At 51.0% G+C, this 27162-nt stretch overlaps 1 protein-coding gene across 1 annotated transcript; it reads left to right on the top strand.

The window, feature by feature from the left end:
- The first annotated feature begins 6062 nt into the window (after positions 1-6062).
- GLTP (glycolipid transfer protein) lies at positions 6063-27088 on the top strand. Its single transcript, XM_032471240.1, has 5 exons — positions 6063-6325; positions 20161-20219; positions 21045-21178; positions 23936-24086; positions 25943-27088. The coding sequence occupies exons 1-5, from the start codon at positions 6223-6225 to the stop codon at positions 26123-26125; spliced, it is 630 nt and encodes a 209-aa protein (XP_032327131.1). The 5' UTR covers positions 6063-6222; the 3' UTR covers positions 26126-27088.
- The last annotated feature ends 74 nt before the right edge of the window (positions 27089-27162 follow it).

Here is a 27162-nt window from a genome sequence, read left to right as displayed (position 1 = left end):
TATATATATATATATATATAGAGAGAGAGAGAGAGAGAGAGAGAGAGAGAGAGAGATCTGAATCACTATGCTATACATCAGAAATTAACCCAACGTTGTAAATTGACTATACTTTGGTTATAAAAAATAAGTGATTGTGGAACTGGATGGAATGCAGAAGGCCAGCTTTCGATTTTTCAATTTCTCCAATTTAATAGCAATGGTAGTTTGTTGTGACGCTGTCTTAGGTCAGTGACAGGGTTGGGTTTCCTGACAGCATTTTCCCCCTCCCCTCAAGGCTGCCCCTAAGGGGACAAGATGAAGTGGTATTTCTCCCTTTTCCCCTGTGCTGTTTAAATGCCCAAAATACTATTTTCATGCAGCAACTGAAAAAATGTTCAAATATTTAGCCGAAGTCTGCTGCGCTGTTTCCCCGGGATGGCAGCGCGGGGGGCCTGCTGGCGAGCGTCGCCTTCGCGTTCATTAGGGAGAAACGGCAGACGGGCCCGCGAAGCAGCCAGGCAGGTTGGCGTGGCAGCTCTTCGCGCCCAGAGGAGTTGGCTCAACAAAGCCAATTTGGCGCATTGAATCCTGCTGAAAACCTGGCAGCTGGGGAGGTGACATCCCCGGAATCAATTACCCCCACAAGTGCCAGTCCTGGGTAGAAATCGATCCGTAATAACCGCACCATTCATTGAGGGCTGCCTGCCTGCCTGCCTGCCTGCCAGCACACCAACGGCCTGACTCAGGTTAACCCGTTCAGCCTCACATCAGCCCTGAGAGGTCGTTAGCATGATCACTGCCCTTGTTTTACGGGTGGGCTAGCTGAGGCTCCGAGGTGGGGATGCGCGGTAAGCTGAGTAATGGCCCCGAAGAGATCAAGTCCTAATCTGTGGAGCCTCTCCATGTGACCTGGTTGGGAAAAGGGGGTCTTTGCAAATTGATGTGATTGAGTTAATGATCTTGAGATGGAGAAATTATCCTGTGTTATCTGGATGGGCCCTAAACGCCATCATAGCTGTCCTTATATGAGAGAGACAGAGGCAGACCTCACACACACACAGAGGAGGAAGCCATGTGGAGATGGAGGCAGAGACTAGAGTGATGGAGCCACAAGCCAATGAACGCCTGGGGCCTCCAGAAGCTGGAAGAGTCCAGGAACAGATTCTCCTCTGGAGCCTTCCGAGGGCGTGCAGTGCTGCTGACACCATAATTTGCCCCAGTGATGCAGATTTCAGACTTCTGGCCTCCAGAACCATGGGAGAATAAATTCTGGTTGTTTTATTTATTTATTTTTAATTTTTTGAGGGGGAAGTAATTAGGTTTACTTATTATTATTTTTTTTTTAGAGGAGGTGCTGGGGAATTGAACCCAGGACCTTATGTATGCTAAGCATGCGCTCTACCACTTGAGCTATATCATCCCTCTTTGGTTGTTTTAATTGGCCAAGTTTATGGTCATCTTTTACAGCAGCCGTAGGAAACTCTTGTCCACGGAAATGACTTGTCCACGGCCACATAGCTATGGAGTGGAGATGCTGGGCTTTAGATGTAGTAAGAGCTCAGTAAACGTTACCTGGTACAATCATTTTTAACCATGTTGCACATGAAGAGGCCGATTTACAGGATGAAATGTCAAAAAGACCGTGAACTTGGTCTACTTTATCCATCCCAACAGACACAGGTGGGGAGAGATAGTCTGAGTAGCCAGGATTTGTTGATTCAGTTTAGGAAGAAGCTATTAACACGGGGTGGAGCTGGTTAGGAAAGTGATGCAACAATTTTGCAGGATGAACACCACACCCCCAGTGAGTCAGTGCCAAGCACTAGAATGAACTCTACTGGCCAAGCTGGTCCTGCAAATCGATTTGAAGGCAGGTTTACAACTGCTGGAACAAGTATGATGGCCCCACAATTCAAAATGATGAGGTGGTGACTCTGTGTCTGGCAGTATTTCCCCCACAACATTTTGTTTATTGTTGATTACACCCTCTGTCCTCTTTGGTTCAGAGTGAACACTCAATACATATGTATCGAAGGCGTGAAGTCTGCCCCACTCCAGTAAACTAAAGGTGGGGACAGATGGCCCATATCTCAAGCCAGCTCCCTAAAGGTTTCTGTGGCTCCTCCCCTTTTCCTTCCATCCTCTCTTTTCCCTTCCCCTCCCTTCCATTCTTTAACAATTTAATCCAAAAGCCATAAGGTGGGCCCCCAGCAAGATAAACATCAGCAATGGGGGGGGGGGGGAGATGCTGGTCCACAGAGGAGTGTCATAGCCCAAATGGGGTAAGAAGACTGTCTGGGGTGACGATGGCCCAGCACGGGAGACCAGGGCTTGTGTGAGTGAGGAGGGCATCCTCATGGAAAGGCAGCTTGGTGTGGGGTGTCAGAGCTTGAATGGGGTGTAGAGGGTATCCTTACTGGGCAGAGGGCAGCCTCAACAGTAAAAAGTTGTTACGTATGGGGGATTGGTCAAAAAAGTCAACATGCTTAAAACAATGAGAATACTAGGTTTCTCATGGTTGGTAAGAGAAGGGAGTTACTAGTATGGAAAGACTAAAATTAACCCTGTGGAGTTAGGGTGGAATTGGATCTATTAGGGTGAACTCATGGTTTTCAATATAGAGAGAAGACTGCAGAGACAAATATAGATAAATATGGATATAAATGTGTGTGTAACTTGGTCCACTGAGGGGATCTAAGAGCAGTGATACCCCAATAACCATGAGCACATCTAGGTCTTGGTTTCTAAGTATCATTTCTTGCTAAAAAGAACCTGGATTCTTTGGAGAAATGGCTGGTTTCAGAACTTGGGCAGAGAAAGATGAGCCTGGCATATGTTGTGCCAGTCAGTAAGGAAGAGTTTGAAGAATGATGGGGACATATCAAAGGACACAGAAGCCAGCTTAAAGGGGCTGTCATGAGCCAAATCTAGTATATATTGGGCACCCAAATATATAATAACAGTAAAGGACTATAATCCATGGAATCAAGATTCTGTGCTGATGGAGACAAATAAATAGGAAGTTTGATGAGAGATGGGGTATTTACCTAGGCTCGAAGTACCTCCCTATGAAATATTTATTCATTTCAAAGAGGGAAAGAGCAGATTCAGAGTGGAGAAGCCTGGAAGACATCACCTTATTCAAGCGATCACAACATCACCAATAATGGGACAAACTGAAGTCACCTATCATTTGTTATGATGCACTAAAGACACAGCATGACTTCTGTGCTATTTCACAATGTACAGAATCCACCACCTGCGTCTAATTGAGAAGAAACATGAGGCAAACCTAACCTGAGGGACATTCTCGTTCTCCAAAGCAGCTGCCCTGCCTCTTCAAAAGTGTCCAGGTCATAAGAGCCAAACAAAGACTGAGGAATGTTCCAGACTAAAGGAGACTCAAGAGACAGGACAACCACATGCAATATGAGATCCTGAACCAGACCCTTTGCTAGACAAGACATCGTTTTGACAAATGGGGAGACTTAATGAGGTGTGAGTATTAGATTGGTAAAAATGTATCAGTGTTAATTTCCCGCATGGATGGATGTCTTGCGATTCTGTAGGAGAACATCCTTCTCTGGAGGAAATACACATTCAAGTATTTATGGTGATGGGGCATTGTGTCAGCAACTTATGCTCAAATGATTCAGGAACAAAAAGCTATTTGAACTGTACACCTAAAATTTCTCTGTAAGTTTGAAATCATGTCAAAAGAAAAAAGAAAAATTTTGTGTTGCTTACATCATGTTTAAAATGAAAAAAAAAAAAGTTGCCAACATCTAAAAAAGCAGTCAAGAGATTTTGCCCTCAAATCTAGGTTTCTGACTTCCCTTGAGAAATCTGAAAAGCTAAGAAGTGTAGGCAATGAGTGGACAGGTGAATAACTGCAGTGCCCTTTAGATGATCTGTGTGACTCTCAGTTTTCCACAGTCCCCACCAGTCCTTACTGTGTAACACTCACCCTACAGCATCCATTGATGCTGCCAACCTGGCCCTGGGACCTGCCAACCTCTGTCATTAACTATGAGAATCCACCACAGACAGGCACTTAAAGCATTTGTTAGACGCATGGGTGGGTAGATGGATGGATGGACGATCTTTCAAGGCATTGCATTAACCCAGAGCAATGACCTATCTTAACACATCAAACCTATGATGTCCCATGGCCAGATAATTCTCCCAGACTTGAGGTTTCTTTTTTAAATATCAGTCGTGGTCTCTGGTGATTTGGCTGCAGTGGAGCAAGTTGAGAAGTCAGGGCATCATCTGAAGCTGGAGGTCCCCTTGTGGGTTGTGATCTCTCTGTGGAATTAATGGAGGTGTCTGAAAGGTGGGTGGGGGTCTGGTACTGGGTCAGAGTTCTGGGCGGGCTGGTGAGGGAGGCTTCAAGGAGATGGTATCTTAGGATGCCTGAGGTGGTAAGGTTGGGTGGGGTGAGAACAAGTCAAAATTGATGGCTTGGGCTCCTATCAGTGGGAGATCTGACGTGCTGGGACATGTCAGGGTTGGGGTGATGAGTAAGAAGTGATGACAGTCTTGTCTCCCCTAGATCCACTTGCTTCCTGACTATCCGTGGGTCATTCTCTTGGTTTGGAACAGCCTCTTCTCCCATCTGCTCCCTGAAAGATGACATTGAAAATAGTAAATAAGATCTGGCCATTTTTTTTTTGCCCTGACACCAGTGATTTCTCATTGCCTTTAGGATAAAGTCCAAACTCTATACCTCTTTCTACCTAACCCAGCAAACCCCTGCTTACCTCCTATCACTCCACTTCTCTGCCTCTTGTTCTCGCTCACTGCCATTCCCTTCCCTGGTCCCCTGGGCTGCTTGCACACACCAGGCTTTGCCCCCTTAAGGCTTTGGCATGTGTTCCAGCTGCTCAGGCTGTCTCCTCCTTCTCCTTCAGGTCTTGGATCAAATGGCACCACTTCACAGGTACTCACTGCCCCTAATTCCCTACATCCCATCTCAGCCATGCCCTTAAGTCATCCCCGACACTCCACTCTGTTTATCTTCCCCATGTATACTTATCAGTATCTGAAATTGTCTCATTCAGTTGTGTATTGTATTGTATCACATTGTATTGTCTTGTGGTGTGTTGTCACCCCAACTAGAATGTCGGCCCCACAGGAGCAGGAATGTTGCTGTACTGTTCATCACTTTATCCTCAGTGCCTCACATAGTGCCTGACACACAGTGGAGGCACAATGAACTGTTTATTCTGGAATGAATGAGCTGCTCTTAACAACCATGTGCTAGATTTTTGGAGCAGGTAGGCATTGGGTTTTAGGACACAAGCATCTAGGTGGGTAGTGGCTGAGGTTAATTGTGCTCCCAGTTGTGACAAGCATACACCCTGGGCTATTGGGGTGAGGTTAGGTTTGGGGAAACAAGCACTAATCGGGTGGTGATTGAGTTGGATTATAAGCTGGGTTGGGTCCTTCAGGTAACATCAGACTATTGAGGTCAGACTGGATCCCAGATTTCAGGAAACGGGGGTCCTAGTTAGGCATGGCTGAGTTTAACTTGTGACTTGAGCAGTGTCCACGGATATAAGATCACTGGAGGAGAAGAATCAAGCGTGCCCACTGGTTGTAGCTAAAGAGAACTGTGACCAGAGCAGTGTCCCAAAAGTCACTTGGGGCTGTTGGGGCTGTTTGCAGGGAAACAGGTGTTCTGGGGGACGCTGGCTGAGTTGGGCTGTAACCTGGGCTGGGTTGTGGGTTATGAGTTGTGGCCTGGGCCAGCTCCACGCCCCCATCAGGGGAGGACTCAATCCAAGCCGGCCCGCCCAGGTTAGTGGTGCCACGCCGAGGGCGGCAGGAGACACACCTGGGGACGGCTCACCTGGGCGCGGCTCACCTGGGCGGACCTGCACCCACGAGTCCGCGCGCTTCCGCGCCGGGCGGGCTGGCCCCGCCCCCCGCCCAATGGAGGCGCGGAGGTCCGAGGCGGCGGGCACGGATTGGGCGTGCGGGCGCGGCGGCGGGCGCGGATTGGGCGCAGAACGGCGGGGGCGGGGCTGCGCGGCGGGCCGCTTAGGCGCTCGGCCGGCTGGCGGCGCTCAGCGCCCGGCTAAGCGGGGCGCGGTGCGGGCGGAAGTGGCGACGCTGGCGTCCCCTGAGTCTACGGCGGGCGGCAGTGACGGCCCCGGCGCTGACGGCGGCGGCCCGAGGGGCGGCGTGGACGCCCGCGGCGCCGGCTGGGGCATCACCGCGGGCCTCGACCCCGAAATGGCGCTGCTGGCGGAGCACCTGCTGAAGCCGCTGCCCGCGGACAAGCAGATCGAGACCGGGCCCTTCCTCGAGGCGGTGTCCCACCTGCCGCCCTTTTTCGGTGAGCTGGGGTGAAGTGGGGAGCTGGCTCGGGGCCATGCCCCGAGCGCTTCCACACACACCCGCATCCTCCTCCTCCCGAGCATCCCCAAACCATACCTCCCCCAGACACCACAAGTCTTACTTTCCCAGGCACCCGAGATCCCCTTTTCCTCCAAGCACCCCCAATTTTCCTTATCTCGGACCACTCCCAGATCCTCTCCCCCTCGAACATGTCACATCCTTCATCTCTTCCCAGACAGCCCCAGTTCCTCCATCTCCCCTAGACATTCCCAAACCTGTCTCTCCAGACACCTCAGGTTCCAACATATCCTTCAGATGCCCCCACTCCCTGTGCGCCCCAATCGTCCGTCTCCTGACAAACACCCCTTACTCTTTCAAATCCCAGTTCTTCTAACCTCCATCGCATAGAAAGCGTCCCACCCCCTCGCCCCCTACAAAGTCCTTTATCCCCTACCCCATCACTGCTTTCAGAGTGGCCCTCAACTCCTTTCCCCTAAAAATGAACCGACCCTCATTTCATAAACCCCCTATTTTCTGTAAATTCTCCCAGCCTCTCCCTCATGGGACCTAGTGAACCCTTCTTTCCTCAGAGTCCCCCCATTCCAGATCAAAGACATCCCCCAGCCACCCCCCCCCAAGGGCAGGAAGCCTGGCAAGGTGAGGAGGGGGCTTTTGAAGATGGAGTCACAAAACTCTGGGGCTCCTCCCTAGGGAAAATCACCTAAAATTTTCCCTCATTTAGAACAGGGGTCAGGACCAGGGGAGTTGCTTTGTGGGGTGACATCAGACACTGGGTGCTTGGCAAAAGAAGACCCCTCCCTGATCTGGCATGCCCTAGGAGGTCACAGGAGAACTGGAAGGCGGCCTTAAACCAGTTGCAGACCCTCCTTTCTCCCCTCCCTCAGCCCAGCCCACACCCTAGATAGAAAATGGGAAATGGAAGACACCACCATTGGCCCCTGCTCTTTGCCTTTCTGGTCCAAAGTAAAGGATGCAACCTGAGCTCTGCTTTCTTCTCTCCCCTGTGAGCTTGCCCAGAGGCCAGCCCTGCTGGTTCACTTGGTGGTCTTGTAGGAAGAGACCAGTCCCCAGGGCAGAGTCCAGCTGACACCTGTGAACTGACAGAACCTTGACACTGACGTGGACAGAATGGATGTGGCACCCAGGGCAGTCACTCCCTTTACCCCCTAGTGGGTGATCGGGGCTCTCTGTGGGGCCGATGCTTCTGCAGTGGTGGGGGTTCTGGGGTGGTTGAGGCTATGTGAAGTCGTATCCCCCACTCTCCTTCTCTACCTCTTGAGCCTCCGCATCCCCATCTGAGAAATGGGCATGCTGATCTCCTAGACCAGCTGCGAGGAGTCAGTGAGGTGGTGTGTGTACAGTTCTGAGGTCTTAAGTGCCAAACAGATCTTAGCTGTTGGGAGACTGGTTGTTATACAAGTTCCTGGATGCAGTTTTTGGTTCCTTCTTAGAGTAGATGATTGACTAATCAGTGTTTGAGTGAGTGCCATTGACTGGTTTGTATGATTCTCAGACTTGGGTCTTTTATGACCACTTCTGCATCGCCGGTAACCAGAACCATGGCCGGCGCACAGTAGGTGCTCAGCAGTACTTGTTAAATGTACAGAACACTCTCATTATCAGTATCGCAGCGTGGAGATGACATCAAATCTCCAGGCAGGGGCTTGGGAGCTAACTGGTTTTCGCATTGAGGAATTGTTTATTTTGGTGACAGTGCCTCCGCACTCCCACCTTTGGTTCTATGAACATTCGCAGAACAGAGCCCACTTGCCCTAAACAAGGATTCAGAATGTGTTGAAGCTAGTCCTTCTCAACTGAGGGCAGTTTCGCCACCTCAGGGGACATCTGGCAATATCTAGGGGCATTTTTGGTTGTCACAACCTGGTGGCGGGGGGCACAGGGAGTTGCTACTGGCAGCTACAGGGTAGAGGCCAGGGATACTGTAAAACATCCTCTAGTGCCCAGGACAGCCCCTGCCCCGAATGTTAGCGGGGCTGAGGTGGAGGAGCCCTGAGTGAAGCTCTGTGGTCTTTTCCTCCCTCAGCGTCAGCAAGATTGCCCGTCTGTTCTGCCTTTGGGGACACCTTCCTTTGATATGATTATCTGGCTGGTTTTAGAGGAAAAGGGATGGTGGCAGCTGGAGCCAGCAGTGATCTGGTGCCGGGGCGGATGAGCGTTCCCCTCCCCCTCTCCCTGAGCTCAAAAGACCCTTGTCTTTGCTGCAAGCCGTGTGCTGTGGGGCATTGCATCTGTTGACAGAAGCGCCCTTTATGCAGAAGCCTCAGTGGGTTGGCTCACAGAGGACCATTCTTAGCACTCAAAAAAAAACGTGATAATCCATGTTGAACCATTAGGCTCTTCTTGGGGGAGGGTTCCTCCCCAGGATTGAAGTTTGAGGAGGATGCCCCCACCAGTGGATTTCCTCCGGTACTCAGGGGTCGAGCTCTAATACAGGGGCTTCGTCTAGATCTTGGGAGCATCTGGTCCCTTGGATGATCTGGTCGGCATGTGTGTCTCTGGAATGGAGCAGGCCTGGGACACAAGAAACCCGAAAGGCACTGCCCTGCCAGTTTCCTCCAAATCAGGGTCTCTCCACCGTGGCACCGCTGACATTGGGGCTGAGCCATTCTTTGCAGTGGGGGCTGTCCCCTGCCTTGGAAGATGTTTACCAGCATCCCTGGCCTCTCTCTACTCAATACCAGTAGCCCCCTGCCCCCTTCCCAAGTCATAACAACCAAAAATACCCACAGGGAGACAGAATTGCCCCTAGTTGAGAACTCCTGCTCTTGGCATAAATATGGCAGAGGGCTGAAAGCTGTGATTTTGAAAAGTATTTAATTCTGTAAGGAAGATCTGTTTCTCCTAGGAAAACTGGGCAAGAAGAAATGATATGTTAAAAAAAAAAAAAACTACCTGCCATTTATTGAGCATTTACTGTGTGCTCAGTGCTCTGTGTAGATTAGTCCCTTAATTCTCTCTCAGCCTTTTGAGGCAGAGTTGTTTTTGTTGTTGTTGCTGCTGTTGTTTTAAGAGAGAATCAATGCTGACATTTCTGAGTATCTTCCTCTCAGACTCATTTATATCTTTATCTACCTTTAAGGGAAAATGGGGGGAGGGTATAGCTCAGTGGTGGGGTGCATACTTAGCAGGCACGAGGTCCTGGGTTCAATCCCCAGTACCTCTGTTAAAAAAAATGTAACTTTAAGGGAAAATGTACAAGCTGCTTGTTTTCACCCAAAAATAGAGCATAACTGCCTTTCCATGTCTATCATCACTTTTCATGGCTACTTAGAATTTTGTTGTTTGAATGTGGCCATAGTTTAATTTAACCAATCCTCTGCTTTTGGACGCTTACATTGCTTCTTGGTTTTTGGCTCTAGTAAACCATGCTACACTGACCATTCTCATATATATTTCTTTGCATACTTCTTTGGTTATTTCTAATTTTTAGAAAGGAAATTGCTGGGTGGAAGGAGGTGAAGGCTTTTCACCTGTTAGAACAACCACATTTCTTAAACCTTCATCAGGTGTGGTTTGTGACAGAATTAGTTGGGCCTGATGAATGCCGATCCTTTGGGCTGCAGGGTAGATGTGGCTCAGAGCATCCACGTCCTGGACCTGTTCTTCTTCCACGTTCAGCCTGAGTCTCCTGAGTTGTACCGGTTTTGCTCTGTCCACTTAGAGGTCAGCCCTTTGTCCATCTCTTTTCTCCTCCTTGACCCAGTAATCGGATCTCACATCTGACCGATCAGTTTGCATCTGACTTCTGTGAGTCCCTGCTCGCTCATCTTTTATGTCAATTATGCAGCTGTTCTAGAACATTAACAATTGACGGAGGGAAGGGGAAGGGAGAGGGAGAGATGTAGTTATCATTTAATCTTGTCACTCCCTGCCTAGAAGCCTCAGTGTCTCCCTATTACCCTGCCTTGAAATCTGTGCTGTAGCCTTTCTGAATGGCTTGCAGCCCTGCAGATGGTACCAGGCCATCACTTGCCTCTGGCACCTCACCTGTGTCAGTCTCTGCCTAGTGTACCACTCCTCTCCAGCCCACGGCCTTCCTTTTACCTGGCTGGATTTCACTTACCCTTAAAGCATCAGCTTAGGGGTCATCTTATCCAGAAAGTCTTGCCTGACACTTTGAGTTATTTCAGTGCCTAGCACTTGGTGAGCTAGTGATGTTTCTTGAGTGATTGCTTTGGTTCCATTCCCATTTTTCTGGGTTCTTTCTAAAAGTGTTTTGCTTTCTTCTCTCTCCTCTCCTTCTAAATTAAAACACAGGTCCAAATTAAAATATGTAGCTCCCGCCCTGTACCCATGGCAGACATTAATAATCAATCATGATACTGTTTTCCCCTTTGAGTCTAAACACAGCCTTGGCATTTTTCTTCCCACAACCACTCCAGGTGCATTAGAATTGATGCATGAGATGATTGACACCTATTTGCTCAGACTGTTTAGGGAGCAAGCAAAGATTCAGGAGCTGAAAGTGATGATTTCTACCTCTTGGTTCTTAAGATCCAGACACTGGGGGCAATTTTTCTCCATTCAGGCCTTTAAGCTTAATTAAATGAATGTCTGTAGAATCGAGCCTTACAAGTATCAGACACTCATTAAACAGTCTGAGAGTAACCCCAGAAACAGTGTTTCTTCCATTACTCTGGTTCATTGCTTGCTGTCTTGTCGGGGGATGGGGAGGGGCACTGGCAGTGCAGAAGCCCAGAATTATCTTCTTGTTTTGCAGCCAAAGAAACCAAGGCCAGAGAGGTTAGGTGACTTGCCCAGGGACACACAGCCAGTGAGGAACCACAGAGCCAGAGCAGAACTCAGGCCTCTGGGCTCTTTCTGCAGTGCTTGTGCCGTTGTGTCTGCCCGGCTTCCTGTCTGGTCGAGGAGAAGACCCCCACCAGTGGAGCCAGCTCGCTCGGCCACTGAAGAAATCCAGTAGCTCAGCTGTCTCCGCAGTGACTTATCCAAGATGCAGGGAACCCCAGACCGGATAGGCAGGTTTCCTCCGAGGCGTGTGCCTCCTAATCATCCTGCCGAGCTGGGCCCGTAACTCTGGCTTGTGTGAATGCAGGTTTAAATGACTGGGGTATGGAAATCGTCCAGTGGGAAATCGCCCAGACAGCTCAGTCTTTCCTCAAATTGGGACATCGCATGAACCGCGGGGGAGCCAGCCCCACCCGCACCCCTTGGTCTCCAAGGAGTTGTCCCATTGCGACACGAACCTTTTGGAACTCGGGACCACCTACCACAACTCCGCAATGGGTTTTCTTTTTTTAGGTTGATAACAATTTTTGGGGGGGGGGGGGTTGTATAGAGTATCCCAAGAAAGAGAAACAAGAAACTATATTAACTTTTATCCTATAGCAGGTGTGTTATCATTTTTTTGTTTTTTGGGGGGGAGATAATTAGGTTTATTTATTTATTTTAATAGAGATATTAAGGATTGAACCCAAGACCTCATGCATGCTAAGCATGCGCTCTCCCTCTGAGTTATACCCTCCCTATCATTTCTACCGCTGAGCTGTTACCCCCACCCTCTCCTTATCATTTTGGTTGAGTGTTTTTTGAGAGCTGAATTCTGTAGGAAGGAGAAGTAGACTGTGTGCCTGGGACACTTGGAGGAGGAAGAAACAATGTACGTTGCAACAATGTACTTTGGGGAGAACAGGGGAGGAGCCACTTTCTGCAATGGGTTTTGCAATTTTGGAACTGCCTGTGGACTCCTTTCATCAGTTGGAGGTGTGTTTGCAAGTAGCGAGTGAGGTTTCATTAGCCTTGAGGAGCACCTACTGTGTGCTGGTGGTGCACCTACTGTGTGCTGGTGAGTCACACCCCAGAGCTCCCCTGGCCCAAGGAAGACCGGAGTAACACCTGATGAGAGGGCCACCAGGGCCCCATTGTGTTATCCTGTCTGTCTGTATCAGCCCATGAGTTGCTGCTTTTGTCTTAGAGGGAAGCAGTTGCTTTGAACCTGGGTCTATTGTCCACTGAAGCCTATGAATTAAAGTCCATAGGTAGACGAATGGAAAGAAACTTGACATTGACATCAAGCAGAGCCAGCCTGAGCCTGCATGCTGGTTCTATGGTGCCACAGCTGTGTGCCCACACCCAAGTTCTTCCCCTCTCTGAGCCTGCAGTTCCAGCTGTCAAATGGGGAAGCTGGGCCTCCCTCAAATGCTTCTGGTGCCCCACGCCCAGAGTCGCTCCATCTTTTTGCACAGGTGGGAGAGGCAGCCTCAGACCTGTAGCAACTGCGCCTCTTGCCACACAGCCCCCTTGGGAAACAAGGATCTTGCAAAAAGAAGCGGCCTCTGGCTTTTGGTGAGCAGCTGCCAGGGCTCGGGGCCAGCTGGCTGCTGAAGCAATTCTCATTTCCAGAGGCCAGTGCAGAGCACAGACCAGTGGTGCTCACCTGCTCTGGTCCCCCGGTGACAGCAATTAGATCCTCTTGCTCCTCTGTGTTCAGAGAAACCTGGCCCTGAGGTCAGGGGTTGAGGTCTGGTCTCTGCTCCTGGAGGGAAGAGGATATAAAAGCAAGAGGGAAAAGACCCAAACATCCCCTCTATCACTTGCTAGCTCCTCCACCCCCGCCTCCTTCCTCATCTGTGTGGCATCTGCTGCACAGGGTGGCTTGGAGGAACGGTGCTCCACTGTGCATCGCCTCCCAGGCCCCAGCAATGCTCCCGGCAGAGCATAGGTGCCCAGCCAAGGTGGAACCTGAAAGGGAGTAGAAAGAAGGCATGACAAAGGCCTTTGCAAAATATAACGACCCCATATAGTTCAGTGACCCCCATCCTGGCTAGCATAACCCCTGTTTTGAGCGACTCCCAGGGGCCAAGCGTTGAACTAGGTGATAATCTCATTTTCAGTCCTTATCCTAACCTTCTGAGTTAGGAGGAATTGGCAACCATTTTACAGAAGACGAGACCGAGGTTCAGAGTGGTGAAGGGATTTGACCAAATCATGTAGCTAGTTAAGTGGCCTACGGAGCTTTGAAGGGGACCAGCCCTGCAACAAGTCTTCCAGAGCAGAAAGGGCCTTTCCATGCTGTTTGTGAGGGAGGGGAAATGACAGGACGTCCCCCTCTGGCGCTGGTGACAGTGTGCTTATTTCAGTGAGCTTATTAGAATGGCAATGTCGACTTCTCGTCTGAGGTTTCATTGTTTCAGTTTAAAAATGGCCAGGACGAATGTTAACTCCTTGTGTTACATTCTTACACTGTTACTTGTATCAGAGCCTTTTACTTTTTTTTTTTCTTCCCCCAACGTTATCATGTTAACCATATCTGAGCTTTTAAAAGTCATTACAACTGATCAGCCCTCTCCAGGGCACCGTAAAACCTCCGCTTTCCATCCCGGCCAGTGCATACTCCCCCTGACTCAGAAAGAATTCATCTTTTGCACAGCTGTTCCCCCACATTCCTTATTCCACCTCCTTCTGAGATCTCAGACTTTAATGGTCAGGAATACATTTTAAGTCCTTATTTTATAACTGGAAGACCCCTGCTAATTTTACCCATCAGTTGACAACATTTGTTTGTCTGTTTCTCTCATTCTTTCTCCTCCCTCCCTCCCTTCCTCTCTTTCTCTTTTAATTTCTTCATCCTTGGAATCATTCTTTTCTGGATTTCTTCTCTGAAGAATGATGATATCATTTATAACCATAGTCACAATCGTGAAGAGTGCCTTTAAAAAAAAAACCTGAGCCAGAAACTATGCTAAATCCTTTATTTGCACTACCTCACTTAAGCCTCGCAACAACCCTGCAAGGTGGGGTCTAGCGTTAGCCACATTGGACACAGGAGGCAACTGCGGCTCAGAGAGATTAATTAATTTCTCCCAGGCCACACAGCAAGCTAGAGAAATCATTTCCCCATCTGCATTCCCAGTTCAAGGCTGGTCTTTGCCAAAAGGGACAACTGGACAAAAAGAGTTGGCATGTCACAGGAGGTGATTTTTAAAAGCAGCATTTGGAGACGTCGAATAAACATTCTCTCCTCTTTGAGAGCAGAATTTAGAGTGGGAACCAGTTTTAGGAAGGCGGACATTCTCGGGGCTCTTCCTCAAAATAGGCTTTATCGCAGACTGAGCCATCACACACGCTCACACACACACACACACACACATACACACACACACACAGACTGAGCCATCTCTCTCTCACACACACACACACACACACACACACACACACGGGTTAATAAATGATTCATCTCCATCAGCCGTAATTTGAGTGCCTTCCATTGTCATCCTTGCAACCCAGGATCTGTAAAGTTAATCTGCCCCACGTGTTTAACACCGAAACCTTATTGTCCAGCTATTGAAAAAAAAAATTGAATTGGAAATAGATAGAACCTCCCCAAACCAGGCTCCCAGCATCATAACACAGACATCCTGTTCCTCCTTTTTCAAATAAGTATGTATTCGTTGGACTCAGGTATTTCTACACTGGATCACACAGTTTTTCCAGTCTTAAAAACCAGAATGCTTTTTGTTCTTGAATGAAAGTATGCCTGAGATGAACAAGAGGGCGGGCCAGGGTGGAGGCGATGCGTTCACCCTGTTACCCAATGTCCGGAACATCACCTGCTGTAAGAGGTGGTTGTCTGAGGAGGCAGGCGTTGGGGGGCAGCTTGGATGGAAATTTCCACATTGGCGCCGTGGTCTTGCTGGGAGCATAACGGTGCTTTCCAACTACATCAAGGCCAGAAAAAGAGGAAATGAATCTGATTTTGTGCGGCATGTGGTGACTGCTGGCTTACAGGGAATTCTCCTGCCTGGGGGATGCCACCCATTTGAACGATGGCGCAGACCAAGGTGGAACTGTCACAGGGGTCATGCACAGAATGCTTTGCTGGGTGCCTGTTTCCTCTTATTTTGCAGATGATGCTGACAGAGCTGGCTATTTGTTTTCCAAGAATCTAGCAGAATCCCAGCACTGCAGGGAAAGTGGGAGGAAAGGACCATCTACCATCAGGAGTTTTTAAAAAGCTATGCAGAGCTGTCCTAAAATCCTGAAAACATACCATATAGAACCATTTAAGGAAGGGTCAAGGGGAGCCTGTGATGTCACTGGGCCACGTCTTTGTCATAATTCCTATTTTTGATGATGACCCTGTTTAGAAAACTGTGACTGTCTTGCTGTATGAAAGCAGGGACACTGGAGTCACATTTTTTTAAAAGTTCCATCCAGAATGGTTGAACTAGAGAGAAGGTTGGGGCATTCATAAAATTTGGTAGATGAAAACTATTTCACTGTTCTTTTTTTTTTTTTTTTTTTATTACTAAGATTAAAGGTCTTTTCATTTCTTCTGTTAATTGTCCATTTTTCTATAAGGTGGTGGTTGTTTTTCTTATTGATTTGTTAGTGCTCTTTACATATTAGGGATAATAGCCTTTGGCCTATGATTTTTGTTACACAGACCACCCCCTCCCCTGATCAGTTTGTTGTTTGGCTTTAACTGGTGATGGGGATTCCCCCTTACCCCTCCCCGGCCCCATATCAAAGATTTCTGGGTTTTGCAGTCAGATTTATTGGTCTTTTTCTTATGCCTTTTGGGTTGAGTCACATGCTTAGAAAAGCCATTTGCCATTTGCCACTAGTTCCAGATAACCAAGGCTTGACTGTATTTAGAATCTGTGCCCATTATAGTTGCTCTATGAAGTGAGATGGTGTGACTGTATCTGATTTTCCTTTTGTTTTTGAGACAACTTCTTTTCACCCTGGAGTTAAGATACGAACTTAAAAACCATCCAAGCCCCTCCCTCCCTCCTGGCAGGTTCTTGGTGGCATTTTTTTTTTTTAAGTTGGATGGGTGGCATTCTAAAGAGACTATTTGCTGACAACAACAACAAAAAAACAAGTTTGGGATAACTGCAAAACAGGTAAGACAAGAAAGGTAATTCTCAGGCAGGGCTGCCTTCTGTCGGAAAGGCAAACCTGGCTGACTGGCTGGAACCTGTCCAGAGCAGGGCCCAGTCTCAGTGTGAACTCTTAGGCCACTGTGTGCCTGGGGATGAGAATTGTCTTTGGGTTTTCCTGCCAGAGTTCCCTCACTTTTGTTGAGTTCATGCAGGCAGATGGAAATGTTCTAGAAAGAGGGAGGAGTGGAACCAGCCTTGGCACTTGTATCTGAGTGCCTGGCTCTCGCCACATAAACCTGGGCAAGTCTCTGGGCTTTCCTGGTGGCCTTGGGCCACATCAAAGGCACCTGTGAGCCCAGTGTCCTCTGCAGGATGATTTGAAGCCGCTTCAGCTCCCCTGGAGCACCTCCTGTTTGCCCAGCACCTGGGGGCCATGGAAAGTGAGGGGCCTGAGCCCAGCGCAATCAAGTCACTCATCCACAGTGACACCAGAACTGAGGCCCAAACCCAGGACCAGGACTCTGGAGCTCTGCCCTGCTTCTCCCCCTGATAGCAGGTGGCCCACGTCCAGGGTCTGCCCACCTGACTCCAGTGTGCGCACCTCTGTGGGAAGTCACGCGTTTCCTGCTGGTGCAGCGGGGCAGTGGATCCTGAGGTCCCTCTCCCAGCCCCCACCTAGCCTCCCCTCTCTACTTCTGCTCTGCTCCCAGCTCCAGAAGTACATCCCGGCCCCACGTCCTGCCCCACGGCTGAGCAGAATCTCTGTCCCGGATGTCACACGGAGCACAAGAACAGCTGCCTTTGAGCCCAGCTCCCACTGACCACAGTGACCTTCAGGAGAACCCAAAACAAAAAGCCTTTCTCCCCGCCACCTGGGGGGCTGCTCAGAACTGCAGGAGAGCCATTTTCAGGGCCAGGGAGGCCGAATTACATTCTCTGTATCTCTAAAATGCACATCGAGTGACCTGAGTTACTGGGAAAAGCTAGTGGTTGGCGATGATCTGTCCCTGGGGCTTGGTTCTGCATCCCCATCACTGGCGCCTTTACTTAAACGTCAGCCCGTGGCAGTAAGGAAATCACAGCCAGGCTCTGAGCGCTCCCTCTGCACAGATGGCACCTCTCCCCATCACAGCCACCCTACACGGTAGGGGGTTCCTCCTAGTGTTCTCCCTTTACAGACGGGGAAACTGAGGCCACGCCCCTTCCTGCAGTGTCTGCCGTCTTAGTCCTCCGGGTCCTCAGACCCCTGCGAGAAAGTGACTAGAAAAAGAGCCTGGCAGGAGGTGTGCTTGCAGATTCACCATCCCCACGATCTGCTCCCTCGTGCATGCTGCAGAAGCCCAGGAACCTGCTGGGGTCCAGCTCCACGCCAGGCGCTGCAGGCACAGCAGGGGGACCGAGGCCACCTGGCCTCTGCCCTCTCAGAGCGCAAGTCCGCAGGGGAGACAGGTGGAAAACAGAGGGTTATGAGTGTAACATGTGACGTGTAATTGTGGTAGCAGTGCCGTGGACTTGGAGAAAAAGTAGAAAGAAGTGTGACTTTTTCTGATCAGGGAAAAGAAAACCCTGACATTTTTTCCCCAATATTTTATATGAAGAATTTCAAGCATACAGCAAAATTGGAAGAATTTTACAGTGATTATTCATACACCTGCCACTTAGATTCTACCGTCAGTGTTTGATTGTACCTGTCGATCCATCCATCAGTCTGCTCTCTGTCTTTGGACAGCATACATTTTTGAACGATGAGGACAGGAAGCCGTCAGCTGGAGCCACGGAGTGGCTGTCCCCTTGGAAGGGTTTTGCCCATCCACACACAGCCTGTCCCTGGCACCTGCCTGGTCCCTGTGAGGGTCGGAATTGGTGACCGCTGACTGCACGGTCAAGAGGGGAAGAGTCACTAGTGGTGGGAAACCTTGGCTTTCTTACATCATTATTTAATTCTAGAATATGTTGTCCTTTGGGGGAGCCAGTAGTTAGTGTCTCAGGAGAGAACCCGTCCCAGGGCTAGCAAATTGCACACCCTCCCCAGGTTGGTCTTGCAAGATGAAGTCAGTGATACATCATGGAAGATTAAAGGATGGGTGGAGTCGTTACATCATTTATGCACTTGGCAGGCCCATCCGGGAGGCCGGGGCACCCATGATTAGGTGTTACAGGCTGCCTGCACCCTCCACTCAGCACCTCGGAGCAGCTCCTGTGGCCACCCTAGGGGAGGCTCCAGCCTAGCCCATTGGGGAGAGGTCCAGTAGCTGAGAGGAGGGGGCTGACCACTCAGCCCATGGATTCTGTGCCCAGGAGCCTGCAGCAGGGCAAGGCAGGGAGTCCAAGTGGCAGGGGGCGCAGGCCCAGGGTTCCTGCCCAGAGGAGGTCCCAGAGGGCCTGGCAGCTTCCAAGCCTGGGTGACCTTTGCTAGACCATGGAGCCTGACCCTAGTCATGATACAAAGTCATAAAGATGCTCAAGGGGCAGGTGTAGCTCAAGTGGTAGAGTAGCGTGCTTAGCATGCACGAGGTCCTGGGTTCAATCCCCAGTACCTCCATTAAATAAACAAATAAACATAATTACTTTCCCCACAAAATGTAATAAAAAGATTTATTTTTAATAAAGATGATCAGAGTTCATTTCCTGAGGGTTCATGTGCTGAGCTAAGTGTGTTCAGTGCATGGTTTTGGGGGCATTTTTTTGTTTTTTGTTTTTAATGGAGGTAGTGGGGATTGAACCCAGGACCTCATGCATGCTAAGCCTGTGCTCTGCCACTGAGCTGTTACCCTCCCCGCCAAGTCCATGATTTTTAATCCCTACAACAACCTATGAAATAAGTACTATTACTGCCCCATTTGACATGTGAGGAAACTGAGGCATGCAGAGGTCAGGAGACTTGCTTGCCTAGATTCAAACCCAGTCTGTCGGGATTTCTACCCTGCCTTTCCATTGGGTTATGGGCTGTTTCATTTATTATGTCTAATGCTGTTTCCCCAAAGCACCCTCTTTTAACAGCTATGATTAGAATGTTCCACATGGCTGGCCAGGTGTGCTTGGGTCACCTTGGGTGGAATTCAGTCCGCAGGAGTCCCTCCCCCAGTCCTCTGCTCTGGTGAGGTCAGTTGGCACGTGTTCCGAGGGCCCTGCCTGGCCTGCGGACAAGGGGAAGCTGGTGCTGGCGTCCCCCTGCTGTGGGTTCGGGACCCACTTGTGGCCTGCTGGGACATCTTTGTGTGGAGCCCCTGTTCCTCACTGCTTCGTTACGTCCCCCTGCTGGTGGGTTCTCCTGGGCTCTTAAGTAGAGTCTCAGAACCATGACACCTCCCAGCCACGAGCTCCCTTCTTCCTTATAAGCTGGTGAGCAAGAAGGTCATACTTCATAAATCTCCCTCTTCTCCCACCTTGTGAAGTTCCTCAATCTGCCTCCAAGCCAGCTGGTTCATTGATGGCCATCTGCCATGTTGACCAAGATGGTTTCTCAGAACATTAGTCCTGCAAGATACGGCTGTGCTGTCCAATATGGTAGCCACCAGCTGCTTGTGGCTATTTAAATTTAAATAAATAAAAGTTACATAAAATTACAAACTCAGTTCCTCGCTCACACTCAGCATATTTCAAGGGCTCAGTAGCCACATGCGGCCCATATTAGACAGTGCAGTTACAGGACATCCTGTCCCAGAGAGAAAGGGTGCTGTGGACAAAAGGGTTTGCCTCCTAGAGAGTCTGTTTGCATTTTAAAGGCTCTGACAAGTCCTGCCATAAGAAACTGGACTCATCTGGAGCCTAACACTCCAAATTTACTGGCCCATGAACTTTTTTGACACCTACAAACAGCTCTGCCTTTCCCTAAACACATGAAATGACCCCCTACTCCCGTCCCCAGGCCTCCATGACGCATGGAGATCCTGAATATCGCCCTTGTTGAGAATCTAAATCTCTGTTCTTGTTTTGTCTCCAGATTGCCTTGGCTCTCCAGTGTTTACTCCCATCAAGGCGGACATAAGTGGCAACATCACAGTACGTACTTGGCCCGGCAGCCCCAGTACCCGTGATGTACCGTCCCCCCAAACAGGATCCACTGTGCGGCTGGTTCTGTGTTATTATCCCCATTTTACAGATGAGGGAGCTGAGGCTCAGAGATGTTGAAGGACTCACAGCAAAGAAATGTCAGAGGTGGGATTCAAATCCAAGCAGCCTGGCTCCAACTCAGGAGCCTTGTTCCGGGACATCTTTGAATCCCAGGAATCTTTCAAAAATACATATATATTATTTATTTATTTGTTGTTTTTGTTTTGGGGAGAGGCAATTAGGTTTACTTATTTATTTTAATGGAGGTACTGGGGATTGAACCCAGGACCTGATGTATGCTAAGCATGTGCTCTACCCCTGAGCTATACCCACCCTGCTCCAGGAACCTATTTTCATTTGTCCACAAAAGTGAAACTTCAGATACCTGGGGTCCGAGGCTCTGTCAATAGCGTGGGGAACAGGGACTCGCCTGTGCTGGAACCCGCTCCCACCTGCACCAGCTGTGTGACGTTGAGCACATCACTTCCCCTCTCTGAGCCTCAGTTTCCTCATCTGCAAATGGGGACAGTGAAAGCAACGTCAGGGGTGCCACAAGGATATGATAAGGCTGCACCCAGGAAGAACTTGGCGTGTCCTGACTCAGGGGAGGTGCTCAGTAAATGCAGACAGTCCGGTAGTTATTGTTACAACAAGCCCCACCGCGGGTCCTGGCCCTGGCGGGGTGCTCCTCTACCCAGCACGCGGGTTGGCCATCATTGGGGACAGCCTTCCTAAGGGATAAACGCCCATGTGTTCCCGTATGTTCCATTTCAGAAAATCAAAGCTGTGTATGACACCAACCCAGCCAAGTTCCGGACCCTGCAGAACATCCTGGAGGTGGAGAAGGAAATGTACGGAGCAGAGTGGCCCAAAGTAGGGGCCACGCTGGCACTGATGTGGCTGAAGAGGTGATGGATGGGCTCGGGTGGCAGCCTGTGTGTGGCTAGTGGGCCTGGGGGTCTGCCCTGTGGAGGAGAGATGTCACACCCTGCTGCTACCCCACGGTGTCTGCACTGATGGCACAGGATGGTCACTTCCATTCTTTCACATAGGCATTCTTCTCATGTGACGCTAGTTAGTGACCAAGAAAGCACCCCCAGGGCCAAGACTTGCCTGATGGTGACACTTCCTGGCTTGTTCTAGCCCCATCAGAGGCATAGCATAATAGCGCACACTCTGGCCATTGTGCAAGCTCTTTAGATCCCAGATCGCATTTCATGCATGGTGAGTTAGGTGTGATGATTATCCCCATCTTCCAGAGGAGGCCCCGGGGCTACCAGAGGCCAAATCCCGTGCCCAGGGTGCAGGCGCAGAGCTGGGACTGAGTGGCCGAGCACAGTTGTGCAGAGTGTGCACTGCACAAAGATGTCCTGTCTAGTGCTAGTCACATCACACACGTGGTAGATTTGGGTAGTATGACAGCTTCTTGACAGAAATACAGCATCTGGAGGAGAAAGGACCCTATCTAATTTGCACAAATTCATCCTGTGGGCTGGGGGCAGGGTACCTCGATACGGGATTTGACCCCAGACAATCTGACCCCGGGGTTGACAGTGCTTGTAACCAGGATACCTACTGTCCTAGCAAACTTGAAGCCACATGCAGTTGTTCCCATCTTACAGATGAAGCTACTGAGGCTCAGAGAGGCCAGGCAGCTTGCTTGCTGGGCTCACACACTGCTCTCTGCAGGCTCCAGAATTCTCCTTTAGCTGTGCAAACACCACAGAACCCAGCAGCAGCTCTGAAGCCAGGGACCCATTCTCTGCCCCATGGATGTTCCCAATGTTGCCCTTTCTCTGGGGCCTGGAGTCAGGAAGGGCGCTCTTCCCCTCTCTCTGCATCCCCTGAAGCTAGCCCCCCTCCCACCCTGCACGTCTTTGGTGAAACAGAACAGGAAGTCTGCTCCCTGGAGGGTGGGGCCTGTGTGGGCATCCCGGGGTAGGTGGGCTGTAATTAACACCCTTACGGCCTCTTTTACGACTCGCCCCCACTGAGCTGCCTCTCAACACTGCACTCACGGACCTGGAATGAGGAATACCCCCAGTCCATCCAGTGGCAGGTTCTGTAGTTTTCTTGGGAAGAGCAAGGTAGGTAGGGACATTCAGATCAGTTAGATTATTTGTGTCCAGATCACACCTGGGCAGAGCCAGGTGACTGGGAGGGCAGATGCAGGTGGATGTCACCACGTCAAGCACATAATAAGCACCTGCTGTGTGCTGTGCCCGGTGCTGGGTGTGTGGGATACTGTATCGGGAGGCATGGTCCCTCTTGGGGTGTCACAGCCTGGGTGGGGGTCAGGCTTGGGGCAGATCCTGACAGCAGCATATCAGAGCCTGGAGAGGAGGGAAGTTGGGGAGGGCTTCCCAGAGGAGGGCCGTCAAGCAGGGCCTCCAAGGCTGAGCAGGAGGGTCCCAGGAGGAAGAGGCCTAGCAGAAGTGGGAGGGCAGGGCAGGGACGGCGTATCTGCCCTTCCAGGAGGGTCTGGTCCAGTCATGGCTCTGGACACGAGGCAGGAGCAGGGAGAGATGAGGTGAGTTTGGACAAGGATGAGTTCCAGTCTGCCCGGGGGTCCTGGGGAGCCACTGAGGGGCATGGAGCTGACCAGCAACAGGGTCTGATGGGGCTGGAGAAGGAATCAATCATCCCAGCTTCTGAGAAGATGGGGGATCGTTAGGGCTGGGAGAGGCAGAGGCTCAGGAGAGGTGGCCAATCAGGGCAGGGCTGGGATTGGACCCTGAGCTCACTTTCACACCCCAGGCTGATCCATGATGGCTGAGGGTTGGGATCCAAGCACAGAGCAGTTCCCTTCCCCTCATAGGTGACAGAGCTTAACTTTATTCCTTCAGTCCTGGGGTAGGCCCAGCTCTCCTGCCTCTAAAAACCCCTCCCCCTAACCTGGTCCCCTCCCCTGCAGGGAGGGAGCAGAGGAGCCCAGTTGGGGAGTGAGACAGGCTGGGTTCACATCCCAGCCTTTGAGTGGGCCTTTTGGGGGTGCTTCAGTGTTCCCCTCCATACAGTGGGCAGACGGCACTGAGCTCAGCCTCATGAGACGATGTGGATTAAAGCCACTGGCATTGATTTGATTTTCAAGTTGGTCGCCCTGCTATAACTCATGCCTTTCTCCTGGCTTTCAAAGCAGTATCCTACCCCAGAGGAAGGGCCCAGGTGGTTACTGGAGGATGCAGACTGTGGCTTGGGCAGTGGTCGAGGCGGGGAACCCGTGCCCAGGGTTCAGGCTCTCCAGTGTTCCCAGGGTGTCCTTGCTCGGTGCTCCGTGAGCCCTCAGAGGACCAGTTCTGTGGCTTCAGTCCTGATGCACTGATGGCCCTCTGCCACATGCTGGCCTGTGGGAGGCCATGTGGCCACGGAAATGGGCAAGAGGGGCCCAGACCCTGTCCTCCTAGACTGTACAGCCAAGCAGGGGTGGCCCCAGGCCTCGTATAGACAGGGTGCTTGGGACATGTGAGGTCAGCCAGGGGGTCACGTTACTCAGAAGCCGGTGTAGACATGCCAGTTGGGGAATAACCGCTCTCTTCAGTGCGCACGCATCCCCGGCTCACAGCAGGTGCTTAACTCAGCGTGCATCCGGGTCCCTGGCGGGGGCGGGCCGGCTGGAGGAGCGCCGCGGGCAGGGCCCTAAAGCGGCGTCTCCTTTCCTGCTGCAGAGGCCTCCGCTTCATCCAGGTCTTCCTGCAGAGCATCTGTGACGGCGAGCGGGACGAGAACCACCCCAACCTCATCCGCGTCAACGCCACCAAGGCCTACGAGATGGCCCTCAAGAAGTACCACGGCTGGATCGTGCAGAAGATCTTCCAGGTGAGCTGCCACACAGGCCCCAGAGGACCCCCGGCCTGTGGGGGTCCGCCCCCTGCTCCGTGCTCTGGAGCTGCGCCCCTCCGCCGCCACTGCTGCGTTTGCCCCCCACCCCGGGCTCAGGAAGGGCTCCCCCGTCCACCTGGGGTGAGGCTGGTGCACCGAGGGGCCCCGTGGGCTGGCGGGCCTTTTCCTAGATGCTCAGTGGTGGTTCTGATGAGGGGCCTTGTCCTGGGAGGCCTGATTGGGAGGCCACGGGAGAAACCACAGCAGAGACCGAGGACCTCAGGCTGATGGTGGGCTGGCCTCCCTGGCCCCCTGGATCATCTGGGACCCTTGCACCGGTGGGGGAGAGGAGGATGGGCCCCTGTGCCCACTGGCCCAGGAGGTTCATGATGACTTGTATTGGGGAAGCACCAGCCTGGCTCCGGGAGAGGCCCCCACAGGAGGCCTTGAGAGCCCCTCGGGTTGCCCCGCACTATCTTGGCCTCCTGGCCTCTTGCCGCCCCCTCATCTGCTCAGCCTGCTGTGGCCACCTCTTCTCTGCAGCTCCCACTGCCTGCCCATGCTCAGTCCCACGAGAACTGGGGTCTGTGGGCGTCTCTGTTCCACACGGCACAGGTCGTGAGCAGGCTGGGTCAGGAGTCCGCTGGGTCCAAGCAGGAGCTGCTAGTCACCAGGAAATCTGGCCACCTCTGGGTGCTCCGCCCTGGCAGGGCTGGGGACAGCACCTATCCTGGGTGGGCACCACAGAAGCCCTGTCCCCGACCCCTCACAGGGCGTTGCCCCCTCGCAGCCACTCCCTCAGTAAGAACCGTGGGTCCTGAGTGTCTGGCCCAGGGCGGGCCGCCCATGAGGGGTGATCTTCACAAATGTACCACGAGGTGGGCATTCTCCTCACTTCCATTTCACAGATGAGGAAACTGATGCCCAGAGAGACATGACGTATCTTGGCAGAGGTCACAGAGTGAGAAGATCAGGGGCTGGGATTCTGCCTCCCTGAGCCTCCATATCCACATCTTGCAAATGGGTGTAAAATAGGCCCTACCTCACAGGATCATTGTGAAGAGTCAACCAGTTACTCTGTATAAAGAGCACATGGTTTATAGTCAGCAATCAAGCTGTTATTATTTTGATTCTTAATGACAACGTTACTGTTTGTGATTTCCTCGCCCTCTCAGACTCTTCCTAGCCGAAGTTTTTATTCCAATTGCATCCTTCTCCTTCTGGCTATGAAAATCCTGTGAATTTTTGGTTCTCTGGAGGGTCCAAGTTGTTGGGGAAGCCCTGAAGTTTCGGGAAGTGTCACCCCCTGAACGACAAAAGAGAAACAGCATAGATTTGCAGTCATCTCTTCTGCTCAGAAAGTGGGTTTCAGAAGAAGCTATTCATCTTCTCCAGAGCAGGGAACCCAAAGGGAGGAGGCTCGTCCATGCTGAGCACCTACTGTGTGCCTGGTGCTGTGCGGGGCACTTTGCATGACTTCCTTAATCCTTACCAAAGCACCCCAACTGGGTAGGTGCCATTGTTATCCCATTTTACAGATGAGGAAACTGAGGCTCAGAGAGGCTAAGTAACTTGCTCAAGGCTCACAGCTAGTCAGCGGCACAAGCTGGAATTTGAACCCAGGTCTGTCTGTCCCCAAAGCTGGTGTCCTTCCTGCTGTCCCTCACGGGGGTAGAAGGGAACACACACACATTTCCCTTTGCCTTTCCCTTCCAACACCATGAGTAGCACAGACGCCTGCCCAGCACGGACCTCGGGGGCATCCCCTCCCAGCACCTGACATGCCTGGCCTGGTGGCCCGGGCCACCCTCCTCCGCTAACACCACGCCACCTCCCCTCTCCTCCATCTCAAGGCAGCCCTGTACGCAGCGCCGTATAAGTCCGACTTCCTGAAGGCGCTCTCCAAGGGCCAGAACGTGACGGAGGAGGAGTGCCTGGAGAAGGTCCGCCTCTTCCTGGTCAACTACACGGCCACCATCGACGTCATCTACGAGATGTACACCAAGATGAACGCCGAGCTCAACTACAAGGTGTAGGCACACCCGGCGGCGACCACCCCGGCCCCACGGCCACGTGCAGAAACAGGCACACCCGAATCACTGTGAATCCAGCTGGCCGCCCCCGGCTGGCTGCGGCGCCCCCCAGAGCGGCCCCGAATAGGACCGGGTCTGCAAGGGGCCGGCCCTGGTTTTTAAAGTCATTTTTTGGGGTCTAACCTGGAGCAATAAATAGCGATCTTACTTCCAAATCTCCTTTGAATTTCACAACAGCACAGGCTGACTTTGTACCTTCATTTCAGTGTGGCAAAAATCGATTAATGTTTCTAATAAATCAAGTCCTAGGGTTTTTTGGCTTTTTGTCCCCCCAACGCAGAGCATGACTCTGGGGGGACTGGTGTCAGACACCTCACTTTAAAAATAGTCACGTGTCCTTCTGAGGATCTGACTGAATGATGTTTGGGGTATTTTAAGGACCATGAGGCGTTTGATTTGAAATTATGCAGGGACCCTATTGCAGGATTTTTTTTTTTTTAAAGCAAACTGGTGTGTGTTCTCATGTGGTTTGCACAGCCAGACCTCACAGCACTGTCATTAGAGAGCCTGCTCTTTCTTCCTGTCTTTTGCCAGACAGTGTTTTTATAGCTGAAACCAACCAGCAAGCCTTTGATGACAAAGGAGGGGAGGTTATTTTAAAGCTGTCAGGCACAAATAATTGATCACAGACGACTGCATAACTGTTTTCTTCAGGGACAGCTTTTCCAACCTAAGAAACTACCTACCACGTGCGAGGGGGAGTGGATGAACCCAAGACCATGCCTTGTTGCCTTAACTGTCCTTCCTGGCGCTAAAAAGAGCTGTATTTTTAAAGTGTTGGGGCGATCAATGCAAACCTCCCCCCAAAGAATCAATGTGTGTGAAAAACCCAATGAGGAACAATTGGTGATTTTTATGCAGAAACTAAATAATCCTTAATAAATAAATCTCTATTTTGGAATCACATCAGTGTGCTGTCTTGGTTCTGGATTCTTTTGTGGTGCTGGTTTCTAGATCAGAAGTTACAGCTGCGGACCAGC

This window comes from Camelus ferus, chromosome 32 (assembly GCF_009834535.1).
Source record: "Camelus ferus isolate YT-003-E chromosome 32, BCGSAC_Cfer_1.0, whole genome shotgun sequence".
NCBI classification, from domain to species: Eukaryota; Metazoa; Chordata; class Mammalia; order Artiodactyla; family Camelidae; genus Camelus; species Camelus ferus.
Note: the sequence above shows the minus strand (reverse complement) of the source record. Positions and strands in the feature narration are given on the sequence as shown.